Source organism: Delphinus delphis, chromosome 8, assembly GCF_949987515.2.
Source record: "Delphinus delphis chromosome 8, mDelDel1.2, whole genome shotgun sequence".
In the NCBI taxonomy this organism is placed as follows: Eukaryota; Metazoa; Chordata; class Mammalia; order Artiodactyla; family Delphinidae; genus Delphinus; species Delphinus delphis.
The window spans coordinates 100152517-100177823 of record NC_082690.1 but is presented as its reverse complement, the minus strand read 5'-3'; the positions used below and the strand labels follow the sequence as shown (position 1 = coordinate 100177823).

At 57.9% G+C, this 25307-nt stretch overlaps 2 protein-coding genes across 4 annotated transcripts; one reads left to right on the top strand and one right to left on the bottom strand.

Annotated features, from left to right (window-relative positions):
- The first annotated feature begins 426 nt into the window (after positions 1-426).
- SLC15A3 (solute carrier family 15 member 3) lies at positions 427-12851 on the top strand. The gene is made up of 8 exons (XM_060018983.1): positions 427-1005; positions 4574-4863; positions 6719-6866; positions 8301-8411; positions 9138-9306; positions 10765-10923; positions 11931-12086; positions 12567-12851. The coding sequence occupies exons 1-8, from the start codon at positions 448-450 to the stop codon at positions 12719-12721; spliced, it is 1746 nt and encodes a 581-aa protein (XP_059874966.1). The 5' UTR covers positions 427-447; the 3' UTR covers positions 12722-12851.
- Positions 12831-25037, bottom strand: TMEM132A (transmembrane protein 132A). Of its 3 annotated transcripts, none has more exons than XM_060018980.1 (11): positions 24788-25037; positions 22115-22329; positions 21701-21919; positions 20614-20945; positions 18763-18912; positions 17536-17734; positions 17308-17451; positions 16046-16248; positions 15014-15290; positions 14474-14665; positions 12831-14059 (listed from the first exon to the last, which is right to left on the bottom strand). In XM_060018980.1, the coding sequence occupies exons 1-11, from the start codon at positions 24885-24887 to the stop codon at positions 13019-13021; spliced, it is 3072 nt and encodes a 1023-aa protein (XP_059874963.1). In that variant the 5' UTR covers positions 24888-25037; the 3' UTR covers positions 12831-13018. The 3 variants fall into 3 exon arrangements, with proteins under 3 accessions (XP_059874963.1, XP_059874965.1, XP_059874962.1); XM_060018982.1 differs by having other exon boundaries at positions 17536-17731; XM_060018979.1 differs by lacking the exon at positions 24788-25037 and having other exon boundaries at positions 22115-22483.
- Between the last annotated feature and the right edge of the window lie 270 nt (positions 25038-25307).

The window sequence follows — 25307 nt, the reverse complement described above, 5'->3', positions numbered from 1 at the left end:
GAGTGGAGGAGACAGCGGGGCGGTGGGGGCACAGGGAGCCCCTTGTCTCCGGAGTGTGGGCCAGGTGTCACCAGGGGAGGGGACAACGGTTAAGAAAAGACGACCAACCGGAGAGACCCGCAGGAAAGGAGGGGGAGGGGCAGAGACGAGGAAAGAGAAGGGTCGGCAGTGAGGAAGGGTGGAGGAAGGAAGAAGAGTTAGGGGTGGGAGGAGGGGAGAGGAGAGAATTAGGGAGCGGGAAGTAGAATCCGGGTAGCCCCAGAGGCCCCAGGGGGCGAGAAAGACAGGGAGAGGGGACAGGGGAGCAGAGGGGAAAAGGGAGAGGAAGGGGGGACCAAAAGGGGTGAGAAAGGAGGGAAGGGAGGAGAAGAGAAGAGGGAGGCCGCGGGGGAGGGCCGGAGGGCTGCGGACAGGGTGGGGGTCTGAGAAGCGCAGCGGCGGCCCAGGATGCCCGGGCCGCGCACCCCAGTGGAGCCCCGAGAGTCCGGGGAGCGCCGGCCGCTGCTGGAGCGCAGGCCGCGGGAGCCCCGACGGTGGTGGCGGGCGGCGGCGGCCGCGGTGCTGCTCGTGGAGATGCTGGAGCGCGCCGCCTTCTTCGGCGTCGCGGGCAACCTGGTGCTCTACCTGAACAGCGCCGACTTCCACTGGGCGGGCGAGCAGGCGTCCCGCGCCGCGCTGGTCTTCCTGGGCGCCTCCTACCTGCTGGCGCCCGTGGGCGGCTGGCTGGCCGACGTATACCTGGGCCGCCACCGCGCCATCGCGCTCAGCCTCCTGCTCTACCTGGCCGCCTCCGGCCTGCTGGCCGCCACCGCCTTCCCCGACGGCCGCAGGTCCTTCTGCGGCGAGATGCTCTCCCTGCCGCTGGGGCCCGCCTGCCCCTCGCACGGCTGCCTGCACACCTCGCCCACCCCCTACTGCGCCCCCACCCTCTACGCGGTGTTGCTGCTGCTCGCCCTGGCCGCCAGCTCCGTCAGGAGCAACCTCACCTCTTTCGGTGCCGACCAGGTGAGTGACAAGAGGGTCCGCCCCGTCGGGAGGCCCGGGGCGTGCGGAGGGAAAGCGATGGACCCGGGAGTCAAGAGGCCCTGGCTGCCAGCCAGCGTGACCCCTCTCCGGGCCCAGTTTCTTTATTTGAAAGAAGCTGTAGGGTTGGGGGTTTGGGGGTGCGGACCCCTACAACAAAACGATGGCACGATAGTGATAACCATAGTTGGCCTTTGACTATGTGCCACTTTCAGTGTTTTAACTCATTTCGTCCTCTTAACTACGTAGAAGGTAGGTAGTATTTTTATGTCCATTTTGCGGAGTAGGACACTGGAGTTTCAGGATGTTTATCGGCCTGGCTGAGGTCTCGTAGAGAGCAGGTCGAAGAGCGGGTTAGGGTAGCTGCACCTCAGGCCCCACGCCTTGGGCCCCATCTTTGTGTGTTGTAGAGATCTAGAGGCAGGCGGGAGCCTCTTCTTGCCAGCTGTGCCGGAGGTTGAGTCAGGCCCACGTGTTCAGATCCCAGCTCTGCCACTCACCAGCCAGAGGCACCTGGGCCAATACCTTAACTTCTGCGCCTTTTTCTGTACACTTTTGGACAGAACAGGGCACATAGGAGAAATTCGATAGATATTTGTTAAATGAATGAGTAAATACTGTGTAATAACATGGCTATATTTTGATAGCTCTACTCAGTGGGCTATTAGACAGTAATTTTTAAAAATATGTAACGTGACTTGAACAAAACCACATACAGTGTTAATGAGCAAAAGCGACGCAAAATTGCCTACAGAGTATGAGTACAGCCGCGTGAAAAGAGCAGGTGTCAACAAAAGGGGGAAACTGGAAAAAATTGTGACAGTAGTGTGATCAGGTGCCACTGGACTAGCTGTACTTTTTTCCTAATTGCTTTAAAGTGTTCAGAAAGGGGACATTTTGGAAGGAATATTGCATCCGGCTGGCAACCACAATGCGGCATCCGACACAATCTCCGGAGTCCTTACCCAGGAGTGACTCATCCAGCCTGTTCGGATTCCTTTGATGCTGGGGGATTCAGTGCCCCCAGGACAGCCCCATCCATTTCTCAGCCGCCACTGACCTTCCTGCAGACCAGGAGACCCCCAGCATCTGCCAGTGGGAATCTCTCAGCTTCCCTTAATTCTTCTGCTCTTTCATTGACATCCCACTCCGCCCCCAGGTGCCCTTGACTTCATTGACCTCCAGAGGGCCTCAGCCACCTACTGCCTCCTGTCTGTCCCTCCTCTTGGTGGCAGAATTGGTCTCTCAGAGGCTCGGCCACTGGGTAGCATGGACTGTGGGTGGGGCCAGGCCAGGCTGGAAGGCTGCCTGGGGGTCTGGCCTGATCCCTAGGACAGTTCAGAAACACTAAAATGATTTGAGACAGGGATGGAATCATTAGATTAGATTTTTTTAAAATTCTTTTCTTTTTTTTTAAAACCCCACATTTGTTTATTTATTTTTATTTTTTGGCTGTGTTGGGTCTTCGTTTCTGTGCGAGGGCTTTCTCTAGTTGTGGCAAGCGGGGGCCACTCTTCATCGCGGTGCGCGGGCCTCTCACTATCGCAGCCTCTCTTGTTGCGGAGCACAGGCTCCAGACGCACAGGCTCAGTAGTTGTGGCTCACAGGCCTAGTTGCTCCGCGGCATGTGGGATCCTCCCAGACCAGGGCTCGAACCCGTGTCCCCTGCATTAGCAGGCAGATTCTCAACCACTGAGCCACCAGGGAAGTCCCATTAGATTAGATTGAGTTCTTTAAAATGGCTCTGGTTACAGGGTAGGCAGTGGATGTGGGTAACACGAGTGGGCACACCAGAGCAGCGAGGGGGCTGCTGCAGAATTCGGGGGGGGCAGTCAGATGGGGGGTGCAGGTGGGAGGGGCTGGCACCATCTGACAGACAGCCATACCCAGGAACTGAGTGTTTAACACACTTGCTGATTTCAGAAAGGGCCATCCATCATTCTCAACAAAGTGGCTGCTTGTTTTGGGAGAGCTCATTTATATCCTGAACGGGCTGCCTGGTCCTCCCCTTACAGTTGCAACTGTCATATTCATTTATATCCAATTAATAAACGGAGTGCCTGCTCCTAGTGGGACTTATTCAATTTTCTGCTTGAAAGTCTACAGCAAGGATTTTCAGTGAGTGAGAATTCTCAGCGAGTGGACAGGCCCCTCCCTCCTCATCCCCAAGAGGACCCCTCAGAATCTCCAAGGGGATGCAGTTTCAAGCGCACCTGTGTGGACTAAAAGTTTACATTTGGAAAATGAACAAAATACCTAGTTACCTTTTTCCTCATGCAGCTACAGAAATTAAAGCTTGATAAAATCTTAACTAATGGATATATGTATCTCTGGGTGGAAGGAGAATAATGGATTCTGAGATTTGGGGAGTTATTGAAACGGTGATGGGGTACAGAATCATTTATCTAGAGAGGTGACCTCCAGACATCACTGCTTTTAAAACGTACAGATGCCCGGGCCCTGCCCCAGATCTGCTGAGTCAGAATCTGGGACCAGGGTCTAGGAGAGGTATGGGCAGCCAGTGCAGTTGATCCAAGCCAGCAGACCGGAAGGGGGCCTGGGGCCTGGCTGTCGCAGATTGATCCAAATCCTGGGTAAAGATTTTCAGCTTTACTGCCCTTGCTGGGGGGCCCACATTTTTTTTTTTGCATCAGGCCAGAACCCGCTCTTGGGGCCGTGTCTGGGACCGCTTCTGCTTTCCCTGATTATGCCAACTTTGTCTGACTGGGAGGCAAGTTGCGGTGGGAGCACAATGGAAAACTCCATTTGCATCTTCAAACTGCAGAGGAAATTTTCAATTAGACTTTAACTGTCCTTTCAGTAATATGCACAAATCCTATTTAATAATGTGGAACAGACCTGAGACCTTGAGTGGCTTTTTTCTGACTATGAAGGTGACGCCCAGTATGGATTGCTCAAAGACAAAGGGATAAATCAGCTAGAAATGAACAAAGGGGCACCAGAGACATCTGTTGTGTGTACTAGTTAGTGACAATAAAAAAGCAATGTGTGGGCTTCCCTGGTGGCGCAGTGGTTGAGAGTCCGCCTGCCGATGCAGGGGACGCAGGTTCGTGCCCCGGTGCGGGAAGATCCCACATGCCGCGGAGCGGCTAGGCCCGTGAGCCATGGCCGCTGAGCCTGCGCGTCTGGAGCCTGTGCTCCGCAGCAGGAGAGGCCACAACAGTGAGAGGCCCGTGTACCACAAAAAGAAAAAGAAAAAAGCAATGTGTGTCAAGGGCAGGAAGAAACAGCTGTGTCAAAATGTCCTGATCATTAACAGGTGACTCCCAAGAGAAGGGTTTATTCATTCATTCAACAAATATTATTGAGCATCTATTTAGTGATCAGGATGAGGAAAGTGCCAGAACACCCACCCACTGATCCAAGAAGTGTCTCTGTGGGAGAGGGGGTGCAGGCGCGCGGCAGGGCACCCTCGCACCTCCTGGGGCCTCACTCTCACCCTTGCCCGGCACTGTGGGAGAGGGGGTGCAGGCGCGCGGCAGGGCGCCCTCGCACCTCCTGGGGCCTCACTCTCACCCTTGCCCGGCAGGTGATGGACCTTGGCCGCCACGCCAGCCGCCGCTTCTTCAACTGGTTTTATTGGAGCATTAATGTGGGTGCCGTGCTGTCGTTGCTGGTGCTGGCCTTTATCCAACAGAACATCAACTTCCTGCTGGGCTACAGCATCATCGTGGGCTGTGTGGGCCTGGCCTTCTTCATCTTCCTCTTCGCCACCCCCAGCTTCATTACCAAGCCCCCCACGGGCAGCCAGGTGTCCTCCATGCTCCGACTTGCTCTCCAGAACTGCTGTCCCAGGCGGTGGCGCCGACACTCTGCCAGGTAAGGGGAGGGCTCTGGGTGAAGAGGCCACATGATCCAGTTTAAAGACATTCTGGATCAGCTCCAGGGGTAGCCCTTTATGATGACCAGCTCCCCAGTGGGCTAGAGCTGCCCGCCATGACTGAGAATGCTGGCGGAGGTCAGGGTGATGGTGGTGGTATTGGCAGTGGACTAACCGTAGAAAGTATGAGGATGTTAGTGGTCTTGACAGTGATGGTGGTGATAAAGATAGGGATGGTGGTGTTATTAGCGACAATGAAGATAAATGCTGGCAATGGTGATAACCATGGCAGTAGAGTGGTGCTTATGAAGATGATCTACCAGTGAAGGTTGTTGGGATAGCAGTCTACGCTACCTGGGTATTAAGTATAAGAAAGGCTAAGATGTCAGCCAAACTGGCTCCCTTTCCCATTAGCTGGCATTCAAGGGAGGAAGGTTCTGAATGGCCTTGCATGTGCACAATGGCTTCCTTTTGCCCCTCTCTTCCCTGAGTTAATTGACTACTTATGCTAAGCAAACCTGTCTCCAGACCTTGGACCCAGTTACAGCTCCTGTCAGTGGGATCTAGATGGAAAAGGTATAGAACATGCTTTCCCCCAACCTGGTGCATTGCTGTAAGGTTTTGTTTGAATGGTCCATTGCTGCCTAACTAACTATCCCAGAACTTAATGGCTTAAGCAACCACCTTTTTTTACCCCTCAAAACCTTGTGGGTAACTGGGCTCAGCCGGACAGTTCTGCTTCTTATGGTATCACGGCGGGCTGCAGTCACTGAGGACTTGAAAGGGCTAGAACATCCAAGACGGCCCACATTCCCGGCTGGCAGTCAACGTTGTCTGTCAACGAGGACACCTCGGCTCCCCTTCGTGTGCCCTTGCCCCCCAGGTGGCCGGAGCCTCTCCCGGCAAGGTATCTGGGCTGCAAGAGGAGGGAGCATTCCAAGAGGGAATGTTCCAGAGGGCAGGAAGTGGAAGCTGTCGGTCCCTGAAAGGCCTTTTGGAGGTTTGGAGTCCCAAAGCATCACTTCCTCCTCATTCTGTTGGTCAGTGCAGTCACAGCCCAGCTCAGATTCAAGGGCAGGGCAGCTAAAATCCACCTGTTAGTGGAAGAACAACGTCACAAACTGGGTGGGGAGAAGCTGATGGTGGCTGTCACACCACACCGGCATCGTCCCTTTTGGAATCTCAAAGGATGAGGCAAGGCTCTTGGGCAAGTAGGGATTAGAAGCCTCTCAGGACAAAGGGCAAAGGGTAAAGGGTAAAGGTTGATCTTTCCTGTCTCCTGATAATGTTCCCTCCACCCCTACCTCTCCATCCCTTGTTCTGTAGGGAGAGGGCTCCCATGTTGCCTGTTGAGGAGGATGGACTTGGAGAGTGCGCTGGGGGGACTGGAGTGACAGCCTCTCTCTCTGAGTCAGGCACGGACTGGGGCTTCCCTGGCTCCCATGGCACACCAACACTACAAGCCAAAAAATCCCCCAAGACTCTGCTCGCCACAGCCTCTGGTCTTACTTCCCCCAGGACCCGAGAGGCCACAGCTCCAGGATGGAGTGGGTCTTGATCGCCAACTCTGCCACACGGATGGCAGTGATAGTGTTGACAGTGGCAGAAAAATAATAGTGATAGAATGAGAACTCCACGGAGGGGACGGCTTTGGTGATGGTGATGACGGCAAAAGGGATGCCGATGGTGGAGCGGAGGACATGAGGGTGGGATTTCTGAGATGATGTCTGTGATAGGTTGTGATAGGGGAGTGGGATTAAATAGCGGATGATGGGGGAGGTGGGAAGGCGGCCGTGGTGGTGGTGACGGGTGACGGTAGCAGCCATTTTATCTGCTGCCTCTATGGCCCCTCAGAGACCCTCCAGGCACCCAGCTGCTTCCTGATCAGAGGTCTCCCCAGGCTGGCCCTTCCCCCCAGGAGGACATCGCCAACTTCCAGGTGCTGGTGAAGATCTTGCCCATCATGGTGACCTTGGTGCCCTACTGGATGGTATACTTCCAGGTCAGCACCCCCGCCCTTTCGCTCTGTGGGGACTCGCTCCCCAGGCCCCTCACTGGTCTCATCTCTCATGGTAGATGCTCAGGGTATGTGGAAAGGGGGAGGGGCTCACAAAGTGAACTGCTGCCACGTAGCAGCTGGGGTGGCGCCTGGAGCTAAGCCGTCCCAATAATTACACTCTGGGTGGTAGAGCACAAGGAACTCTGGAGACAGGTCTGAGGCCCAGTGACTGAATAAGTCACCCCATCTCTCCGGGCCTCAGTTTCCTGTTAGACTAGAGGCTCGAACAGTTCTGCAGCATTCAGATTCTCCGACTTGGCAACGGAGGCCCAGAGAAGGTGTGTTGGTTGCCCGAGGCCCCACAGCAAGTTAGGGGCAAGCTTAGTCCCCCGAGTGCTTTGCAACAAGTGGTTCCCCACCCTGGCCGCGCCTCAGAATCCCCTGCAGAGCTTTAAAAAAATACAGATTCCCAGGTCCCACCGCAGGCTACTGAAAGAGAATTGCTGGAGGAGTCTCCAGTGTAATAAACTTCTCAGGTGATGCTGACGCTTAGCCAGGTCTGAAAACCGCTGCTTCCCGCCCACTCCCCAAGGGGAAGGTTACTGCAGTGAATGTGTGTGCGGGTGTGTGGAGGGTGGGCAGCAGCCTAACCCCAGCGTCTAATCCCCAGTCCACAAGGTCACTGCCTCTCACACACGCTCTGCAGGAACCTTGTTGCGAGCTGCAGAGGGTGAGGGTCATGCAGGGCCAGCCTGCTACGTGGGGGTGGCACAAAGGCAGAAGGTGTCTATGATGGGACATGCGTGTCCATGGTTGATCCCTAGTCGTACCAGTTGTCAGAATACTGACATCCTTCCATACCAGTCAGCAAACAGCTGCTGCCCTGAGCACCCCAAGTGCCCTCCTCTGGCCCCAGGCCCTCCTGCAGGATTCTCCCAGAGCCCCCTCCCTCATACAGCAACGAATGGGATAATGGCCGGTATGGCGGGGAGCCCTGAAGCCTGCCCCTGCTGCTGTCCAGGGCCATTCTGGCGGGTCAGTGCCTACGCAGTCCCCAGTTGTGTCAACCTGTGGGGCTCAGCTTGGCCTCAGTGTCAGATGAGCGCTCCCTGTGGGGACAGCCATGCATTATCTTCCCCATGTCAACAAATATTTATCCACACTTACTCCGTGCCAGGCCCTGGAGACAAGAATGTGAGCCAGACCAGCTGGGCCTGGGCTCTGGAGCAAAGCTGCACGCACAGCCCTCAGGCCTGGGAACAGAGCAAAGGAAACTCCCGGGGAGGGAGGAGGGTGGGAAGCTGGACGAGGGGACAACTGCCCGGCTGCCCTGTGCTTGCTGCTGCGGAGGAATGCCTGCCTTGGAGCTGGGAGCATCCTGGGATGGAGGTGAGGCGGCCACCTCTGTTCCAGCCTCACCTCCAGCTCTCTCGGCAGATGCAGTCCACCTATGTCCTGCAAGGTCTTCACCTCCAAATCCCGGACATCTTCCCAGACTACCCTGCCAACAGATCCGCGGCTCTGAGGGCCCAGGGCAGTGGCTACAAGGTAAAAGACACACATGTGATCAGCCCCCACTTCAGGCCGAGCCGGGGGCTTCCTCTAAGAAAAGGAGGAAATGAAGCTGCCGCCACACTCCCGTCCCCCAGCGGCACGGCATCCTCGGGATACAGGAAACGCACCTGGAGGCCCAGACATCCTGCCAAAAGGCTCAGGTGCATACAAGACTTCAGGTCAGCTTCACTCCCACCCACTGCTGCTCTGAAGCGGGCCTCACTGCCCAGTTTGCACCAGGCCCTCAGATCAGGCACATTCGGGGCACTCTCAGCTCTACCCTGCTCCCTCCCTCTGTGGGACTCCTGGATGCTCACATCTCTGCCTTTCTCCAGGACTTACCAAACCAGTTCCTTGGCATCTCAGAGACTCTTAAAATCAAAGACCTTCAGAGCTGGTAGATAAATGACATACCTGCTACTAGACCTCCCTTCCTTGCCCATGGCAGACATCACTAATCTATCATGGCATTCTTTCATGCTGAGCCCATGAACATTCCAGGCAGCCACTACCAACTGACAGAAGTTGAAGGAACCTATTTGCCATCCCTGATCTAATCCATCCCCTAATTACACAGCCGAGGAGCGTGTAATCAGGGGAGGGGAAAGGACTGACTCTGGGTCGCCCAGGGACAGTCTGGATGGAGTCCAGGTCTCCGGACTCCAGCCCAGAGCTCCTCCTGCTCTGCTAGCCTGCCTCTCTTGGTTCCTTCTTTCCCAGATCCCAGAAGCCTGGCTCCTCCTGGCCAACGTCGTGGTGTTGCTGATCCTGGTGCCTGTGAAGGACCACCTGCTCGATCCTTTACTGCTGCGCTGCAAGCTGCTTCCCTCGGCTCTGCAGAAGATGGCGCTGGGCATGTTCTTTGGTTTCACCTCGGTCATTGTAGCAGGTATGTCGGCCTGAGTGGAGGGCCTTGGGGAGGGGGCTGGCCTTTGTCTGGGGCTGGGGGGAGGCCGGCTCCACCAGGGGCTGATGCTGAAGCTGTGGGCCTGGGCCAAGTACACCCTCCGCCCGTGGGTGCCAGTCTTGGCTTCTGGAAGATGTGAGCTGAAAGAGACCCTCCTCCTTGAGTCCAGCCTCCCCTCGTTTTGACAGATGAGGGGACTCAGGCCAAGAGAGGAAAAAAAGATTTTCCCCAGTGGGATGTACGCTTTCTGAAGGCAGGGGATTTTTTTCTTTTTTATTCCCTGCTATGAATAATGCACATGGGTGCTCAAAAAATGTGTTGAATGCATTTCCCAAAGACACAGCCGTTTAGCAGTTGGCGGACATTTTTCAAAACGTATCTATTATTTATTCTCTTCCCTCTTCCATTTCAAAAGGATTTGAAGGCTCTCATAGGAAAGAAGCTCTGGTAAAGAAGGCTTGCATGCTACTGCACAGACCTCAGCCCTTTTCACGTTGCGACTTAATAATCCTGAAGTTACTTAGTGTCTTTGAGCTTCATCTTTCAAATGGGGAGAGTAATTCATTCAGACCCTGTGCAGAGGCCAGGCTCCACCCTCATGGAATGTGGTCTAGCAGGAGTGTTGTGAGGATTAAACAAGAGGAAGTCAGTAAAGCACCCAGCACCATGCCTGGAACACGAGTAGGAGCCAGAGGAATTAAAACTCAGTAAGCAGTATTGTGTTGCCAAGGATGAAAACCAAACTAGATTCTTTTTCAGCTACATGCTTTAGTGCATTTTGTCCTATTTCATCCTCACAATAATCCTGGGATTTTGATTCCTACTTCTTGCATAAGGGAACTGGGTCTCAGAGAGGTTAAGTGATCGGCCCAAGATCACACAGCTAGCCAGTGGCAGGACCAGGATTGGAACCCAAGTCACCTAATTCCATATCTGGCGTTCATTCCACTAGAGCACAGCTGTCTTCTAAGCAATGAAGGGGGAGGAGATAAACTAAACTTGAAAGCCAGGTTAGAAACGCTATTGTAATACTTGACGCTGCAGTAGAGGAGTCATATGATATCATGGGAATGGGGCTGGCTTTGAAACTAGACACGCTGGGGCGCAAATACAGCCCCAGTTACTTATCAGCTGTGTGACTCAGGGCTGATTGTTTAACCTAAATTTCTCTTTCTTACTTATAAGAATGCATATTAAATGCCTCGCCTATAACAGGCTCTCAGTTAACGAGAGCTGTTATGGTTATTGAGTGCAAAACCTAGTTCTGAGCTTCCTAGCAGCCAAGGCAAAAAGGGAAGAGATGGAGGGCCAGTGTTCTTTTCCTTACATGCTGCCTAGTCAATGACTGGCTACTTAGTGAATACCCACTACATGCCAAGCTCTGTCATGGGCTAAGCTGCCTACAGTGGGCCTGACTGTAGCCCCTCTCCCCACCACCAGGAGTCCTGGAGATGGAGCGTTTAGAGTACATCAGTCACAACCAGACGGTGTCCCAGCAGATTGGGCAGAACACATATTATGCAGCACCACTGTCCATCTGGTGGCAGACCCCTCAGTACCTGCTCATCGGGATCAGTGAGATTTTTGCCAGCATCCCAGGTATCCTGGACCCCTCCCCTGCTCTCGCATGGGTGATGGGCTCTGCCTGGTGGTGCCTCGAAGTCAGAGGTCTCACGGGCACAGCCTCTGCAGCTTGTCTGCACGGAGGAAGGCAGGGTTTTCTGAGCGGGGCTGCAGTCACCCCGTGGGGACTTATCAGCACTGGTTTGTGCCAGGCACTGCGACAGGCAGTGGGGATTAGAGGTGAATAAGACATTCCCCACACCACCTGTCCCCACAGTCGCCCTGGTGCCATGTTCCCCACCCTCTGTGACTTTGCGGTTGCTGTTCCCTCTGCCTTCCCATTTCCCAGATTGGAAGTGAACTCCCATTTCCCCTTGAATTCCCAGTCTAACTGCCCTCTCCTCCATGAGGCCCTCTCCAAGGCCTCTGAGCAAAGGGGGTCCTCTCTGTCTTCCCTTTGTCCATGTGGCCCGGGGCAGAGGGAATGGGGCGGGGGAGACACTGGGAGATTTCTGAGGTTGAATCAAAATGATTTGATGATGGGGCTTCCCTGGTGGCGCAGTGGTTGAGAGTCCGCCTGCCGATGCAGGGGACACGGGTTCGTGCCCCAGTCCGGGAAGATCCCACATGCCGCGGAGCGGCTGGGCCCGTGAGCCATGGCCGCTGAGCCTGCGCGTCTGGAGCCGGTGCTCCACAACGGGAGAGGCCACGACAGTGAGAGGCCCGCGTACCGCCAAAAAAAAAAAAAAAAAAAAATGATTTGATGATGATGCTGAAGGTGGGCAGAGAGGGTGGGCAAGAGAGAGGATGAGGACGGGGCTTCTGTCACTGAAATGGGAGACCCAGGAGGAAGGGGAAGAGGGGTGACAGGGCAGTGTGGGAGCATCCAGGTGGAGGTGTTCAGGGGGGATGAGCAGGGCAGAGGCAAGGGGTCACCCAGGGGAAGCCAGGAGGGAGGCTTGGCTGGGGGAGGGGAGGGCTGTGGCCCAGCAGGCTCTGCTCCTCCACCAGCCCCTTGGGTCGTCCTTCCTCCCTCTCTGCAGGCCTGGAGTTTGCGTACTCAGAGGCCCCACGTTCCATGCAGGGCGCCATGATGGGCATCTTCTTCTGCCTGTCTGGGGTGGGCTCGCTGTTAGGCTCCAGCCTGGTGGCACTACTGTCACTGCCGGGGGGCTGGCTGCACTGCCCGGAGGATTCTGGTGAGTGTGGGGGGCCTCCCCAGGAATGGGACATGGGTGGAGGGCGACTTGGAAACGTGATGCCAACTGCCAAGTGCTTTGACCCCAGGCAGATGGAAATGGCACGCTAGACTCAGTACGGGGCACTCGCCCAAACCTGGCCCAGCGCCCACAGCATGGTCCTGTCCTGAGCCTCAGGTACCCTAACCGTCCAAAAGGAATCAGTGAACTCAGCAGACCTCCAAGGCACCTTCCTGCTTCCGGAACTCTGCCATTCTGGCTAAGGGTCACCTCTCTCTGTGGTACTTATGTTTTAAGCCCCTGAAAGAACAGCAAGCTACCAGGGTATTGTAGACACCACAGGAGACACCCAGGGCAGCCCGATGCTAGTGGGCTATCTGCCCTGTGTTTTCAGACCCCACCCGCTGCCCACTTTGGCTTCAGCTGCCAGCGCTGGGGGAGCCCTGCCCTGACCCGAATGCCAACCCCTCCTTTCCCCAGGGAACATCAACAAATGCCGGATGGACCTCTATTTCTTCCTGCTGGCCGGCATTCAGGCTGCCACAGCCTTGCTGTATATCGGGATCGCTGGTCGCTATGAGAGGGTGGCCCAGGGCCCAGCCTCCCAAAGCTGTCCCAGGAGGGACAGTGGCTGAACACGGCCCCCACTCCCCGCTTGCCTCTCTCCCCCAACAGACAGCCGCAGGCCCAGCTGGGGTTTCCTTCTCAGTTTATTCTGTACCCAACATTAGGATGAAATGGTTCTCATAAATATGGGCCATGAGCCCTTCCTCACGACCATGGTCCATGACAAGGGGCAGGGCAGAGGGGGCCTGGGTGGGAGTCCTTGCGAGGGGCCAGGCAGGGGACTCGCATCAACAAGCACCAGAGGATGAACAGGAGGCTGCCCAGGCGAGAGGCCCACGGCGCCGGGCCAGGCAGGCCGGGGAGGGTCAGGAGCTGCCCCGGATCCGCTCCATGTAGCTGCGCAGCTCCTCGGGGTCCTTCAGCCCCATGTCCTCACACACCCAACGGATGTCCTCCTCGCCTGCCACCAGGATGGACTGCACGGCAGGGGCCCCCCCGGGCTCCTCGGGCAGCTGGGCTGGGGGTGCTGGCGCAAACGTCACAAACTCTACTCGCTTCCGCCGCCCCCCCGCTTCCTTCCTGGCCAGGGTGCTCGAGGAGCTGGGGGTGCCCCCGGCAGAGGCCTGGGCCAGGGTCAGGGCCTCCCCTCCTCCCCCACTCTCGCAGGGGCAGCCCCCCTCCCCCTTGGGCAGGCCAGGGGACTGCCGATCCAGCTGGCGGCTCAGGTCCTCCTGGTCAGTGCCCAGCCAGACCCAGTTGTGGGGCTGGGGGGCGGCAGGGGCGGCAGCACTGTCGGGGGGCTCCTTGCGCTGGTAGCGCAGCATGAAGACCACACCGTTGACCAGGAAGATGAGGATGGCCAGACAGAAGATGCCCAGCAGGGCGTACATGCCCAGCTCTAGTTCGGTGACCCGCTGCGGGGCGGGGACCATCTCCTCGTCTTCTTCCGCCTCCTCCCTAGCTTCTGCCTTCTCCTTCCCGGCCTCCTCTGCTGCCTGCTCAAACTTGCGCCTCACATCCCCGCCGCCCCCCACACTGCCTGCCGCCCGCCGTTCTCCACCCACGCTGGCCTCTGGGGCAGCTGAGCTCTGAGCGGGGCTGGATGGGAGGGCAGGGGCTGGGGTGGGAGCGGGGGACAGCCCTAGCCAGGCGGTGCCAGAGGCCAGGGGCACACGGTGGCGGCCCCGGCGGCAGGGCTCAGGCGGGTGCAGAGCCACATGCAGGGGCAGCCCCTTGACGCGCGCCCCACTCACCACCACCCCGAGTTGGGCACCCCGCTCATAGGCTGGCAGCAGAGCGCCGGGCTCCTCGGCCGACACGGACAGTCCCAGGTCACGGTGGTTGTAGAGCTCAGCGGGGGCCAGGGTGTGGTCAGAGAAGGACAGCCATAGGGAGAGGGCCACCTCCTGTCGGGCACACAGACACAGGCAGAGACACGCCAGGGCACGCACGCATGCACACAGAGACCACTCCCACAGAGACAGGCCACACGGAGGAGAAGAGACCAGAGAGAAAACAGACACAGGCAGAGGGACAAAACACAGGGAGAGAGGGGACATGCGTCAATCACCTGTCTTCCACTCAGCCCTGGGGTCTGAGTCATCGGGAGGGTCCTCAGTTAGAGCCATCTAATAACCTCCCACTGCCACACTCCAGCCAGTCACTGCTTGATCACCTCCAGCCGCAGAGAGCTCACTACCTTACAGGGTAGTGCTTATCCCGAAAACCCTAAGGTGAAGGGTGGAGGTACCTCCCATCCCCCTGTTATCAACCCCCAGCTGGAGATGTTGACCTCATCCCCCTGACCCCCCAGCTGTCACCTGCTTTGGGGCAGGAAGGGCTGACTGTGCCCAGCACGTGGCTGTGACCTCCCCGGGGTGGGCAGTGCCCCGGCTTAGGGCAAGTGAGATGCCCATCACTGGCTGCACCCGCAGCTCCAGCACCGAGACCTTGTCATCCGTCACGGCCAGCACCTGCTCCCCCAGGATGGAGTCAGACAGCGGGGAGCGCACCTGAGGGTGAGAGGGAGTTGGAAGTGTGGGGGGGGGCCCTCGTACACAGACAGCCTCTGCCCTCTGAGAACCCAGCACCCTTACAAAGGGATCTGGTTTGTGCTCCCAGCATCTGCACAGGCTGCTTTCCCACCCGTAGCACCTCAAGACCTGGCTCCCACATACCCAACCCCAGCCCTTCATACTTTGAGGACTTCCTCCGTTACACGGGCCGCCCTATTCTGACCCAATCCCCAACCCCCCTGGGTTCATACCTCCCCAGGTACACCCTGGGCCTTCCGACACTCTTCACACCTGACCATTAACATTATGGGAGTCACCTACACCCTTTTCAGGCCGTCTGCTCACCTCGATGGAGGTGACGCCGGGCTCCCGGCCCACCAGGACGCGGCCTCCCTCCAGCGAGGCGACACTCGGGTCCTGCACGCGGGCGTGCGGCGCCACGAGGTGGGAGACGTCCAGCAGCCAGTCCGGGCCGAGCAGGTGGGTGAGGCGGCGGCCGCCGTCCAGCGGGTGGGCCGCGAAAGGGACGAGGAAGCGCACGCCGGCGCGCTGGTACTGCAGGCGGCAGCCGCGGACGCGCCGCTCGGCCTCCTCCGCCCCTGCCGCCTCGGGCTCCAGCACCCTGCGGGGAGCGGCGGCCCGGGGGCGGGGCGTCAGCGCGGGCCCCGCCCCTAGCCGGCCGAGGGCCCCGCCCAAGGGAGGCCCCCGGCTCCTAGTGGGCGCACGTTCCCCAAGCCCCGCTCGCAGCTGCACCTTCGTGGCCAGGTCCTTCCACCCGCAGGCGCCGCGCCCCAGTCCCATTCCTGACTGGTGCCTTTGCCTATGCATCGAGCCGGTCTCGCCCTCCTCTTACTCCTAATTGGAACTCTGGTTATGCGTGACGAGACCCTCTCTTAAGGGGGAGACCCACGGTGCTCGCTCTCTGGAGGGCCTGGGAGCTCAGATTCCAGAGGCCTGAGGCCACCTCGTCCTTGCGCTCTGGTGGGATCCCCTCAATATTTACTAAGTGCCATCTTAGGCTCTGAGGACACAGCAGGCGACAAAATAGACAAAATCCCCTCCTTCAAGGGCTTACATGCTAGGGGAGGAGTGTGGAGGGTAGTCAGACTACAAACAAGATTAATCAGATCACGTGGTATGTTAGAAAGTGATACGTACTATAGAGAAGTAAGACAGGGAAGGAGGAGAGGAGTGGAGGTCGGCAATCACAAACAGCGGTCGGAAGCTGGGTGATGATGGGCGGGCAGGGGGAGAAGCAACCGCAGGCAATGGGGCAGTTTTTCAGACCCCAGCTCGGGCTTATGGCTGTGTCCCCTGCACCCTCAGTCCCAGAGCGACTTCACCAAGGCCTGCCAGCTTCCCCAGGGCTCCACCTACCCTTCCGCTGGGCCAGGTACCCTCCAGCCTCGGACCTGCTCGAGGGTGGTGTCGGTGAGTTCGATGTGCAGGGGCAGCAGCGGGGCCCACACGGTCAGCCGCAGCGAGGCCCGCAGCCGGCGCCACCAGAAGTCCACCCGCACCCCCCGAGCACCCCGGCTCTCCTTGCCAGCCACAAACACAGTGTCACAGGCCTCGGACACCTGTGGGAGGGCAGAAGACAGGGGGTGGGCGCAGCCACCCGGGACAGGTATGGACCGGGGGGCATCTCTTGACCCCCATACCATAAGAAAGGGGTACGGTTGAAATTCATTCTGTATTTTTCTGTAACGCGTGTCCTCAGATTAAGATTTCCCCACGCGGCCGAGATCCATTCCCCTGGCAGGAACGGCCCTTCCCTGAGCTCACCTGGGGCTCAGCTGGGGGAACTGGCTATCTGCACAGGACAAAATCCTTCTCCTGGCAGAGGAGGGTTTGAATCCACAACTCTGGCTCCTCATTAGTGCTGGCCCCTGGCTTGGGTGCCGGGGCCACCAGGTACGAGTGGGTAGGCAGAGGCTCAGGGCAAGGCAGACCTATCCGTCCGTGAACCCTCAGGTAGGAACCACTTACACAGAGGCAAAGTGCTGGCACAGGTAGCCAAAGACACCTCCACTCAGGCGGCCAGAATTTAGGAAATGCAGGCCCTGGGCTGCCCCTCTGAGGGGAATTCAAAATGGGGAATGTTGCCCTGCCTTTTTTTTAACCTCATGGGTCATTATGAGGCTCCAATAGTAATAGTTGTCTTTACTTTTACCATTCGATAATGATTCTATTGTATTATGATTACGACAGCAGCCCCTGCTCTCCGCTGGATACTGTCTTAGAGTGCTTTTAATTCTTACAACATCCCTAAAATAGATTCCCATTTTAAAGCTTAGGAAACGGAGGCTCAGAGAGGTTGAGACTTGTCCACAATCACACAGCTAGCTGATAAACAAAGATGGGTTTCAAATGAAAACTTTCCCACCATAAAGTACACGCTCTTAACTCTCCCACGTCAGTTCATTTGCCAGTGCAGTAAGAACGTGAAAGTGCCTAAGTTGGGGGTCTGGGGGTTGCACAGCTCCCACTTGACTCTGGAGAGAGTTGGTGGGACCAAAGCTGTGGTCCCCCTCATGAGGTTACTGGTGTCAAGAAAAAGCTGTTCTCTTGGGGACCTGCGTGGGGAAGAAGGAACGCTGTGTGCGCCATGTGTACACAGACGCATACGTGCCACTCACCTGCAGGACCTGTGTGTTGGCTGACTCGCAGCCGATGTGCTCTGTCACCTCCACCAGAGCTCCGCCACTGTCCACAGTGACAAGGCGCACAGGGACGTGCCGCGGCACTCCAGTCAACGGCGCCGTGTTCACCAGCTCCTCAGCCTGGGGGTGCAGGAGGAGCTCAGCCCCAAGCTCTTCACCTCACTTGGCCCCCAGCCTGGCTGGGGAGAGCTGGGGACCCCTTACCTTGGCCAGTGGGACGAGGGCTCTTATGTCCCGCTCCGACACCAGGATCTCCCACACCATTTTGTCCTTCTCCGCTTCGGGGGCCTGGCCTGGGTACTCCAGCTGCCATGTGACAGGGCGAGTGACTGCCACGCCCCCACTAGTGCCATTCTCCACCAAAAAGTCCACCCACAGGAACTCGGACAGTTCAAGGGGGCTGCTGGCCAGAAGAGAGAGAATCTGAGTGCTTGAGAGCGGCCAGGCACTGTTGTGAGCACTTCCTGTATTCATGAGGTAGGTCCTACGATTATCCCCATTTTACAGATGAGGAAACTGAGGTCTGGAGGTTATGTAACTCGCCCAAGGTCACACAGCAAAAAGTGGTAGGGCTGGGATTAAACCCAAGCATCCTGGCTCCAGAGCCCAAGTTCTTATCCACTCAAGATCCGTGAAGCCACTTTACCAACCCCTAGAACGCTTCCTGGCTCTCCTGCCTTCCTGGGCCCCCTGCACTCAGGCCTCTGTCTTCCACAGCCGTTGGGGTGGCATGAATGTCAATGTCAATTTCTACCAAGTAGGAAGATTCACTTCCCGGTCCCAGAACTGCCACTTGACACCCTGAATAATAAATTACCTCACGGAACCAGCCTAGATGCTTGCTGGGTGGTACCTTATTTTCACAAACCCTAAGGGATGCATCATTATTCCCATTTCACAAGTGAGGAAACAGAGGCTCTGGTGGGGTAGGGCGGGGGCGTGCTGAACTGGCTTGCCCAAGTTATCTATCCAAAAAGTGTCAGAACTAGGATTCAAACAGGGGCTACAAAGCACATGGCCTTGACCCAGACTCAGGGCATGAATAAGAAGAGTTCATCAATGTTAAGAACTGCAACTGGGCTTTGGGGGGAATATTAATGGCCGGGAAAAAAGGGACCCATTTGCTGGTAGTGGGAGGCAGGGTAGCGGCAGTGAGGGTTGTGACTGGGCGGCCAGGATAGATTGTCATCACCTCGATTAAGACAGACACTCACTGTACCTGGCACGTACCTGGGGATGGATAAATAGTAGCTGAATGAACAAAAGATATATCTGCGTTGTGCTGCTTCCTCGAAGGAGTCTGCTCTTGGGCCTGCCTACATGGGAATATGGGGGCCGGCAGCCCCCGCCCCTCGGGCCCCCTAGATCTGCCCACTAGCACTCCAGTACCACCCCTCCCCGCTCTACCCCTCGTGGGAGGGAAGCACCCACCTGGAGTCTGGCCCCGCGGGCCTGTCCTGATGGCAGGTGATGAGCGTGGTATGGTGCTTGGAGCCCTTGAAGCGGTCCAGCTTGGCGGTCCAAAGGGCTGGCTGGGCTGGGCGGGCAGCTGTCACATACAGCCCCTTCTTTACCTTGATCCTGGGGAAGGGGACACAGGTCCAGTTTGTCAGGGGGGTGCTGAAGCGTGGACTGGATCAGAGCGGGAAGATAAGGGACTCCAGTGTGAATTTCCCCCTCGCCATCCTCTGACCCAGAAGGACCTCACCTCATTGCAGGTCCTGCCACACAGCTCTCCCCCCATTCAAAGACCACTTATGACTCCCCACTGCCCACAAGGTCAAGTCTTAGCCTGGCATCCGAGGCCCTCCAGGGTCCGGTCCAGTTTCTTCTTTGGCTGTGACATCTCTCCACGCACTCTTAGCTTTAGCCGCGCCCAAAGTACACGAGCACGACGCCCTTCATGCCTCTCAGCCTTTGCTCAGGCTGTACCTTCAGCCTGGTCTGCCCTTCCTTTCTTCACCTGCTCATTCTTCAAGTCTCCAGCAACACAGATCCCATTTCCTTTAGAAAGCTCTCCCTGTGGCAGGATGAATTTCCCCTGCCTCCATCCCCCTAACCCCAGCCCCTGCAGCACTTTGTACCTTCATCAGAGCATATAATCCAGTCCGTGCCCATCCAGTGCCCTTCCCTACCACTAGGGGTCCCTTAGTGCCAGAGGGGGATGGGGCCTTGCTCTTTTCTGAAGGTCCAGGGTGGAGACACAGGGCTTGGCATATTTTAAGTGTCTAGGGAGATCTAACGATGATACGAGTGAGAGAGGAGGGTGTGAGAGACAGGGAGATGCGATGGGCACCTGTGAGACACAGGGATGGGACACACACAAACCCCATTATGGGGTAGGCAAGTCACGCCCTGCAAATCCTTGGCAGTAGTAAGATTGGGGTGGGGGGGACTTCCCTGGTGGCGCAGTGGTTAAGAATCTGCCTGCCAATGCAGGGACACAGGTTCGAGCCCTGGTCTGGGAAGATCCCGCATGCCACGGAGCAACTAAGCCCGTGTGTCACAACTACTGAGCCTGCATTCTAGAGCCCCATGAGCCACAACTACTGAGCCTGCGCACCACAACTACTGAAGCCTGCGCACCTAGAATCTGTGCTCCTCAACAAGAGAAGCCACCGCAATGAGAAGCCCGCGCACCGCAACGAAGAGTAGCCCCCGCTCGCCACAACTAGAGAAAGCTCGCGCGCAGCAACGCAGACCCAACGCAGCCAAAAATAAATTAATTAATTAAATAAATTTAAAAAAAAATTGGGGTGGGGGATGGCTGGGGGTGGGGCACTTCCTGAAGAAACGGACACAAAAGGAGGGCCTTCCTATGGGGAGGAGCCAGCTCTGTCCAAAGGCTAAGGACCCATGGTGAGGGTGGTAAGAGGGAAAAGATGCAGATGAATGGGACTAGGGCAAATACCTCTGCCGGGCATCTGAGCATTAACCACTCCCAGGCACTGCACTTTCCAGTTTTTAAGCCCTCTCCCGTTTCCCCTCCCTGGAGCCGCAACTGCCCTGTGGGTAACGTTAGCCCACCGGACAAAGGAGTCTCAGGGAAGCGCCAGGGGAGGGCAGCTTCCTCCTTCTGATTCCAAGTTCAGGGCCGTGCCCAGTCGCCGGGTCCTGCCTGCTGCCAGGGCAACCACAGTGCTTGGCCTGGAGTGGGTATGGCGGACCCATGTTCTGCAGAGGTCAAGGATTCCACTGAAGACCCCAAGAGGAAGAGGTACCTGCGCAGTCTTCCTGCAGAGGTTCCGGCCTCTGACCCGCCCCCAGGGGCCCGGTGCTCACCGCAGGGTCAGGACGCTGGCTGTGAAATTGTGTTGAAGCAGGAGGGTGGCACTGAAGAGCTGGCCGGGCCGCACGGGCATGTCAGGCACCCGCAGAGTCACTGCCTCATCCAGGGGCACCTCTTGGTACTGTGGGGGGTCCGCGGGGCGCAGCTCCACGTCGCCCACTGGGAGGGCCTGCTCTCCAGGGTCCTCCTCCCTGCCGGGGCCGCAGCCCCCAGGGCCCTCGGCTGCCGGCTCCAGTGTGTAGGACAGCTCGGCCCGTGTGGCCGAACCCTGGGAGAACCAGTGGGAGGGGAACTCCAGCTCCACTACACAGGCGCCCAGGGATGGCTGCAAAGACACAACGGCCATGGTCAGCGTGGTGGGGGAGGGGAGTCCCAGCACCCAGGGCGGGAAAGCCAGAGCTGCAGGGGTCCCTGAGAGCAGGGCCAGCGCGGGCCACAGGCGCATGCCACGTGACACAGCCAACTGGCAACGCGACTGAGGCTAGGTCTCAGAACGCGTCCACTGGCCGTTCTTCCACCTTTGGGAGCGGTTTCATTCCACGGGGAATCAACCCCAACGCCTGCCCCTAAGCACGCCCCAGGATGGCCCTGACGACCACTCAGAATCCTCAGGCTTCTCAGAATCCCACAGCCCACAGGACACCTCTCTCCAGCGGAGCCCTGTGCTAGACTGCGGAAGAGCAGAAAGTCCAATAATAAAAGGAATGCGAATAATACAACACTCGCTGAGGGATTGCTCTTGTGCCAGGCATTGGGCCAAAAGCTATTCTTGCACCCGTCTCATTTATTCTCCATTCCAACTCAATATGAGGTAAAAATTGTTATTATCCCATTTTACTGATGAGGAAACTGAGCCTCAGAGAGGTTACGTTACTTGCCCAAAGTCACGTACAATGGACTGAACTCCTTAAGGGGGCCTAAATAAGAGGGACCCGCGAAAGCCAGCAGAGCAGGAATGGAGTCAGGTGGTCCATGACCTCCAAACCTCCCGGGAGTGGTGAGCCCTCTCTTCCCTACTCCGGGACCACCCTCTGGTGGACACAGCAGCAGGGCCAGCCCAGGTGGGGCCCTCACACTCACCTGGAAGCGGCAGGCTTGGTGAGCAGTGCCTGCAGGGTGTGTGGCGTGGAGCCGGGCACAAGGCAGGCTGCCAGGCCCCGGGGGCCAATCCTGCCCTTTGAGGTGGAAGAGGACGCGGGCGTGGGGCTCCGCTGGAGTCACAGCCGCTTCCACTGACACGGCCCGCACGTCCCACGGGACTGGCCGTTGGTGTGGCTCAGTGACCCGAGGGGGGACCACCTGGAGGGAAAACGGGGGTGCTCAACAAAGCAAGGGGTGGGGAGAAGCAAAAACTCAGGCTGGCAGGAGACAGCCTTTACGGGCCTCCATTTCCCCCCTCTGGAAAATGGGGAGCTCAGCTAGGGCTGAGCGACACACAGCAGACCTTGGCTCTGAGTCCGGTTAGCCCAGGAGACTCTGGTGGCCCCTCCTTACCTGCTGAGTGGCGAAGGGTGGGTAGGAGGCCCGGAGAAGTGGCTGGGCCCTGGGCCAGGGCTGCAGGAGCAGAAAGGTCTCAGATCGGGAGCCCAGAGAGGAGTTGGCAGGTGGATAGTGGCCCACCTGCTGCACACGGAAGTGCTCGGGGGCATCCAGGAGCTCCAGGGCCGCCGGCAGGTAGACTGGGTCCAGGGGGTCCTGGTCACAGTCCACTGAAGAGGGAGAAGGGGGAGGGATGGTGACAGCTTTAAGGCAGGCAGGGGCTGAACTCAGCTTCGTCCCGGGGCACAGCAGTGATGAGCGATGGACGAAGAAAAGGGTTGTAACTGTCCCATCCTCCCAGGGTGTCGGGGGGAGTCTCCCCATTTCACAGATGAGGTAACTGGGACCAGGATTTGAATCTACATCCAGGACCGACTGCCAGCTTCCGAGTCATTCCTTCTTCTGCCTTCCACAGACCCAGGCCTTCCTCACGCCAGTAGAACCTTCCCAATGTCTCCTCCTCCCCCATTCCTGCCCCCTACCTACCTGCCTCTGACACCAAGGCATTTGTGGGGTACAGACCTCCCCAGACAGGGTCTATGTAGTAAAAGATGGTGTTGAGGTGAGCTTCGTAGAAGTAGAGACCGTTTCTCAGCCCCTGGGTCCTTGGCCAGACTCGGCTGGGCATCCCCACCCCCACCCCCGCCTCCCTCTGCATCATCACCATGGCAACCTTGCACTGGTTCCCCGAACTTGCTGCCTTCTACCCCATCCCAACTGGGTATTGGAGTGCAAGTCTAGAATGGGGGAGGGGGGCGGGAACCATAAGCTTGGGGAGAGAGTCAAAGTATTCAACCAACAGTCAGAAGGGCAAAGGACCCCTAAGACCATATTAGGTTTGTATCAACTGACTATTAGTTAGCCCTAAAAATAATAGTTAACATTTTTTGACAGAAAGCTATATGTCGGCTACTATTTTAAATACTTTACATGTATTAACTCTTTCGGGTTTTGTAATAGCTCTGAGAACTAGGTTCTAGTAGTATTAATCCCATTTTATGGTTGTAGAAGATGAAGCTGAGAGGTTCAGGGACTTGCCTGGGGTCCCACAGCAGGAACGTGATGGAGCTGGGAGTCAGAGCCCAGGCACCAACCATTACACACCCTGCCTCTCCACCCTCCACCTCTCCACCCTGGGCTGCTTTCCACCGTGCACCCTGTGGGCTTCATTCCCTAGAGTGTGGGTCTCTCCTCCTCTGCTGGGCAGCGCCTCCCTCCAGGGTCAAGAGTCACTGTCACCTTCTTAAGGAAGCCCCCCTTGATTGCGTGCCCTCCCACCAGTCCCCTCAGTCTTCTGCGCCCCTGAATTAGTTATCTTCCTGTCTGTCGGCTGGGGGCCTTGTCTTACTCATCCCAGCATCCCCCATCCCTGGAGAGGATGTTCTGGGAGTCTGGAGACCTGTGTTTACGTCCTAACTCTTCCTCGATTAGCCTTGGGTCAGCCATTTAACATCCTGGAGCCTCAGTTTCCTCACCTGTAGAGCGAGCGAGCATTTAGTGACACGGTGGACAGGGGAGGGCTTTGTAAACCGCGGTGCGCTGTGTGGAGGAGGGATTATTGCTGCTGCATAATAGATGTGACAAGGCTTTCCTCTTCTCTCTGTGTGAGGGGTTATTAGGGCTCCTGCTGGGTCCCCTGGGGAGGGGAGCAGGTGGCTGAAAGCAGCCCTAGAGCCAGTTCGCTCTCAGCCCCACTGCTGGGCTGGGGGACTTGACGGTTTCAACCTCCTTCTGGGCCCTCCCCAGCAAGGAGCATGTGGCTGAGAAGCTCCACTCCCCGCGACCCCCACCCCCAAGTGTAACAGGTGAGTGACTATGGCTCCCTGGGGGCAGACCCTGGCTTCTGGTTCTTCTCCTACTCCATACTCCACTGCCTGGATAATTACAAGATGCTCTGTGGCCTGACTCCCACGGACTCGCATCACTCAGAGCTCAGCTCTCTGGTGGGGGGAGGGGGCAGAGAATGCCTCGCTCTCCGTGGCATCCTCCTCCACCTAGCAGCCTCAGCCCACGACAAGGGCAGTCGGCCCCCCACGCAGGGGCACAGGGGAGGCGCTGCCCCTTCCTCCAGTGATCTCCATACTCAGGAAGGCACCGATGAAGTAATTCCAAGGTCAAAGAGCTCCTTGGGGCAGGGGGAAGGCGGCTGCGGATCTCGCAGGTCCTGGGCAAAGGGGCTGCTTCCCGTTCCGTGGGGGCTGGGTTGATGGTTGCGGGGAGGAGGCCAGGAGCCACGGGGCTACAGCTCTCTGTACCGCAGATTAGGGAGCTGGTGTGTGCGGGACAGGGGGCAGCCAGGTTAGACGTCGCGACTGGAGGGGAAACTAGTGGAAGGTGCGGTGACACGGCGAGGATGCGGGGAAGACGGTGAGAGCCCGGGGACCCCGCTGGCCTTGGGTCAGGAAGAAGTTGCCAGGTTATGCAAGTGAGGAAAGCCAGAGGCGCGAGGCTGGGGGCCGGATCCCAGGGATAAGACCTCTCCAACCCTCAGGGCACGCTGCGGGGCGACCCGGCTCGGGGTTTAGTCCCAGAACTCGCGGGTTCCCGGCTCCCGAGCATCCCTCGCGCTCGGCCTCTGCTCGGGCCCGGCTGCCCCTCGCCCCGCCCCGCCCCTCCCCTCCCGCTGACCTCTCACGACGTCCAGGACGAGGGCCACCAGCAAGCAGAGCCAGGAGCCGCAGGGCCCCCGGGGAGCCGCTGCCACGCTCCCCGCCATCCAGACGTTCATCCTTCCCACTCAAGGCCGGGACTAGGCGGGCAGTTCAGGTGGCCGCGGTCCTCCCGGCATCTCCCGGCCCGACCCGGCCGGCTGGGTCCCCGCCGCCCGCCAATCCGCGGGCCCGCCCGCCCCGCGGCTGCAGTTCCCAGACAATGGAGCGGGAGCTAGAGCTGGAGCAGGAGGGTGGGAGGGAGCGAACACGGCTCACGGGCTGCCCCTCAGCCCTGCCGGGTCCTAGTGCCCTACGGATGCCGAAGCCCCAAGCGCCCCCGTGCTAGAGGTCGGGCAGAAGGCCACTTCCCCGGGGACTGACTTGCCTCTGCCAAAAGGGACACAACGACGTGTTCGGTTCGCTCCCTTTCGGAAGCTCCTGACCAATGAGGAAAAAGCACCTCCTCTGCCTCACCCCCACCCCACAAGCAGCTCTCC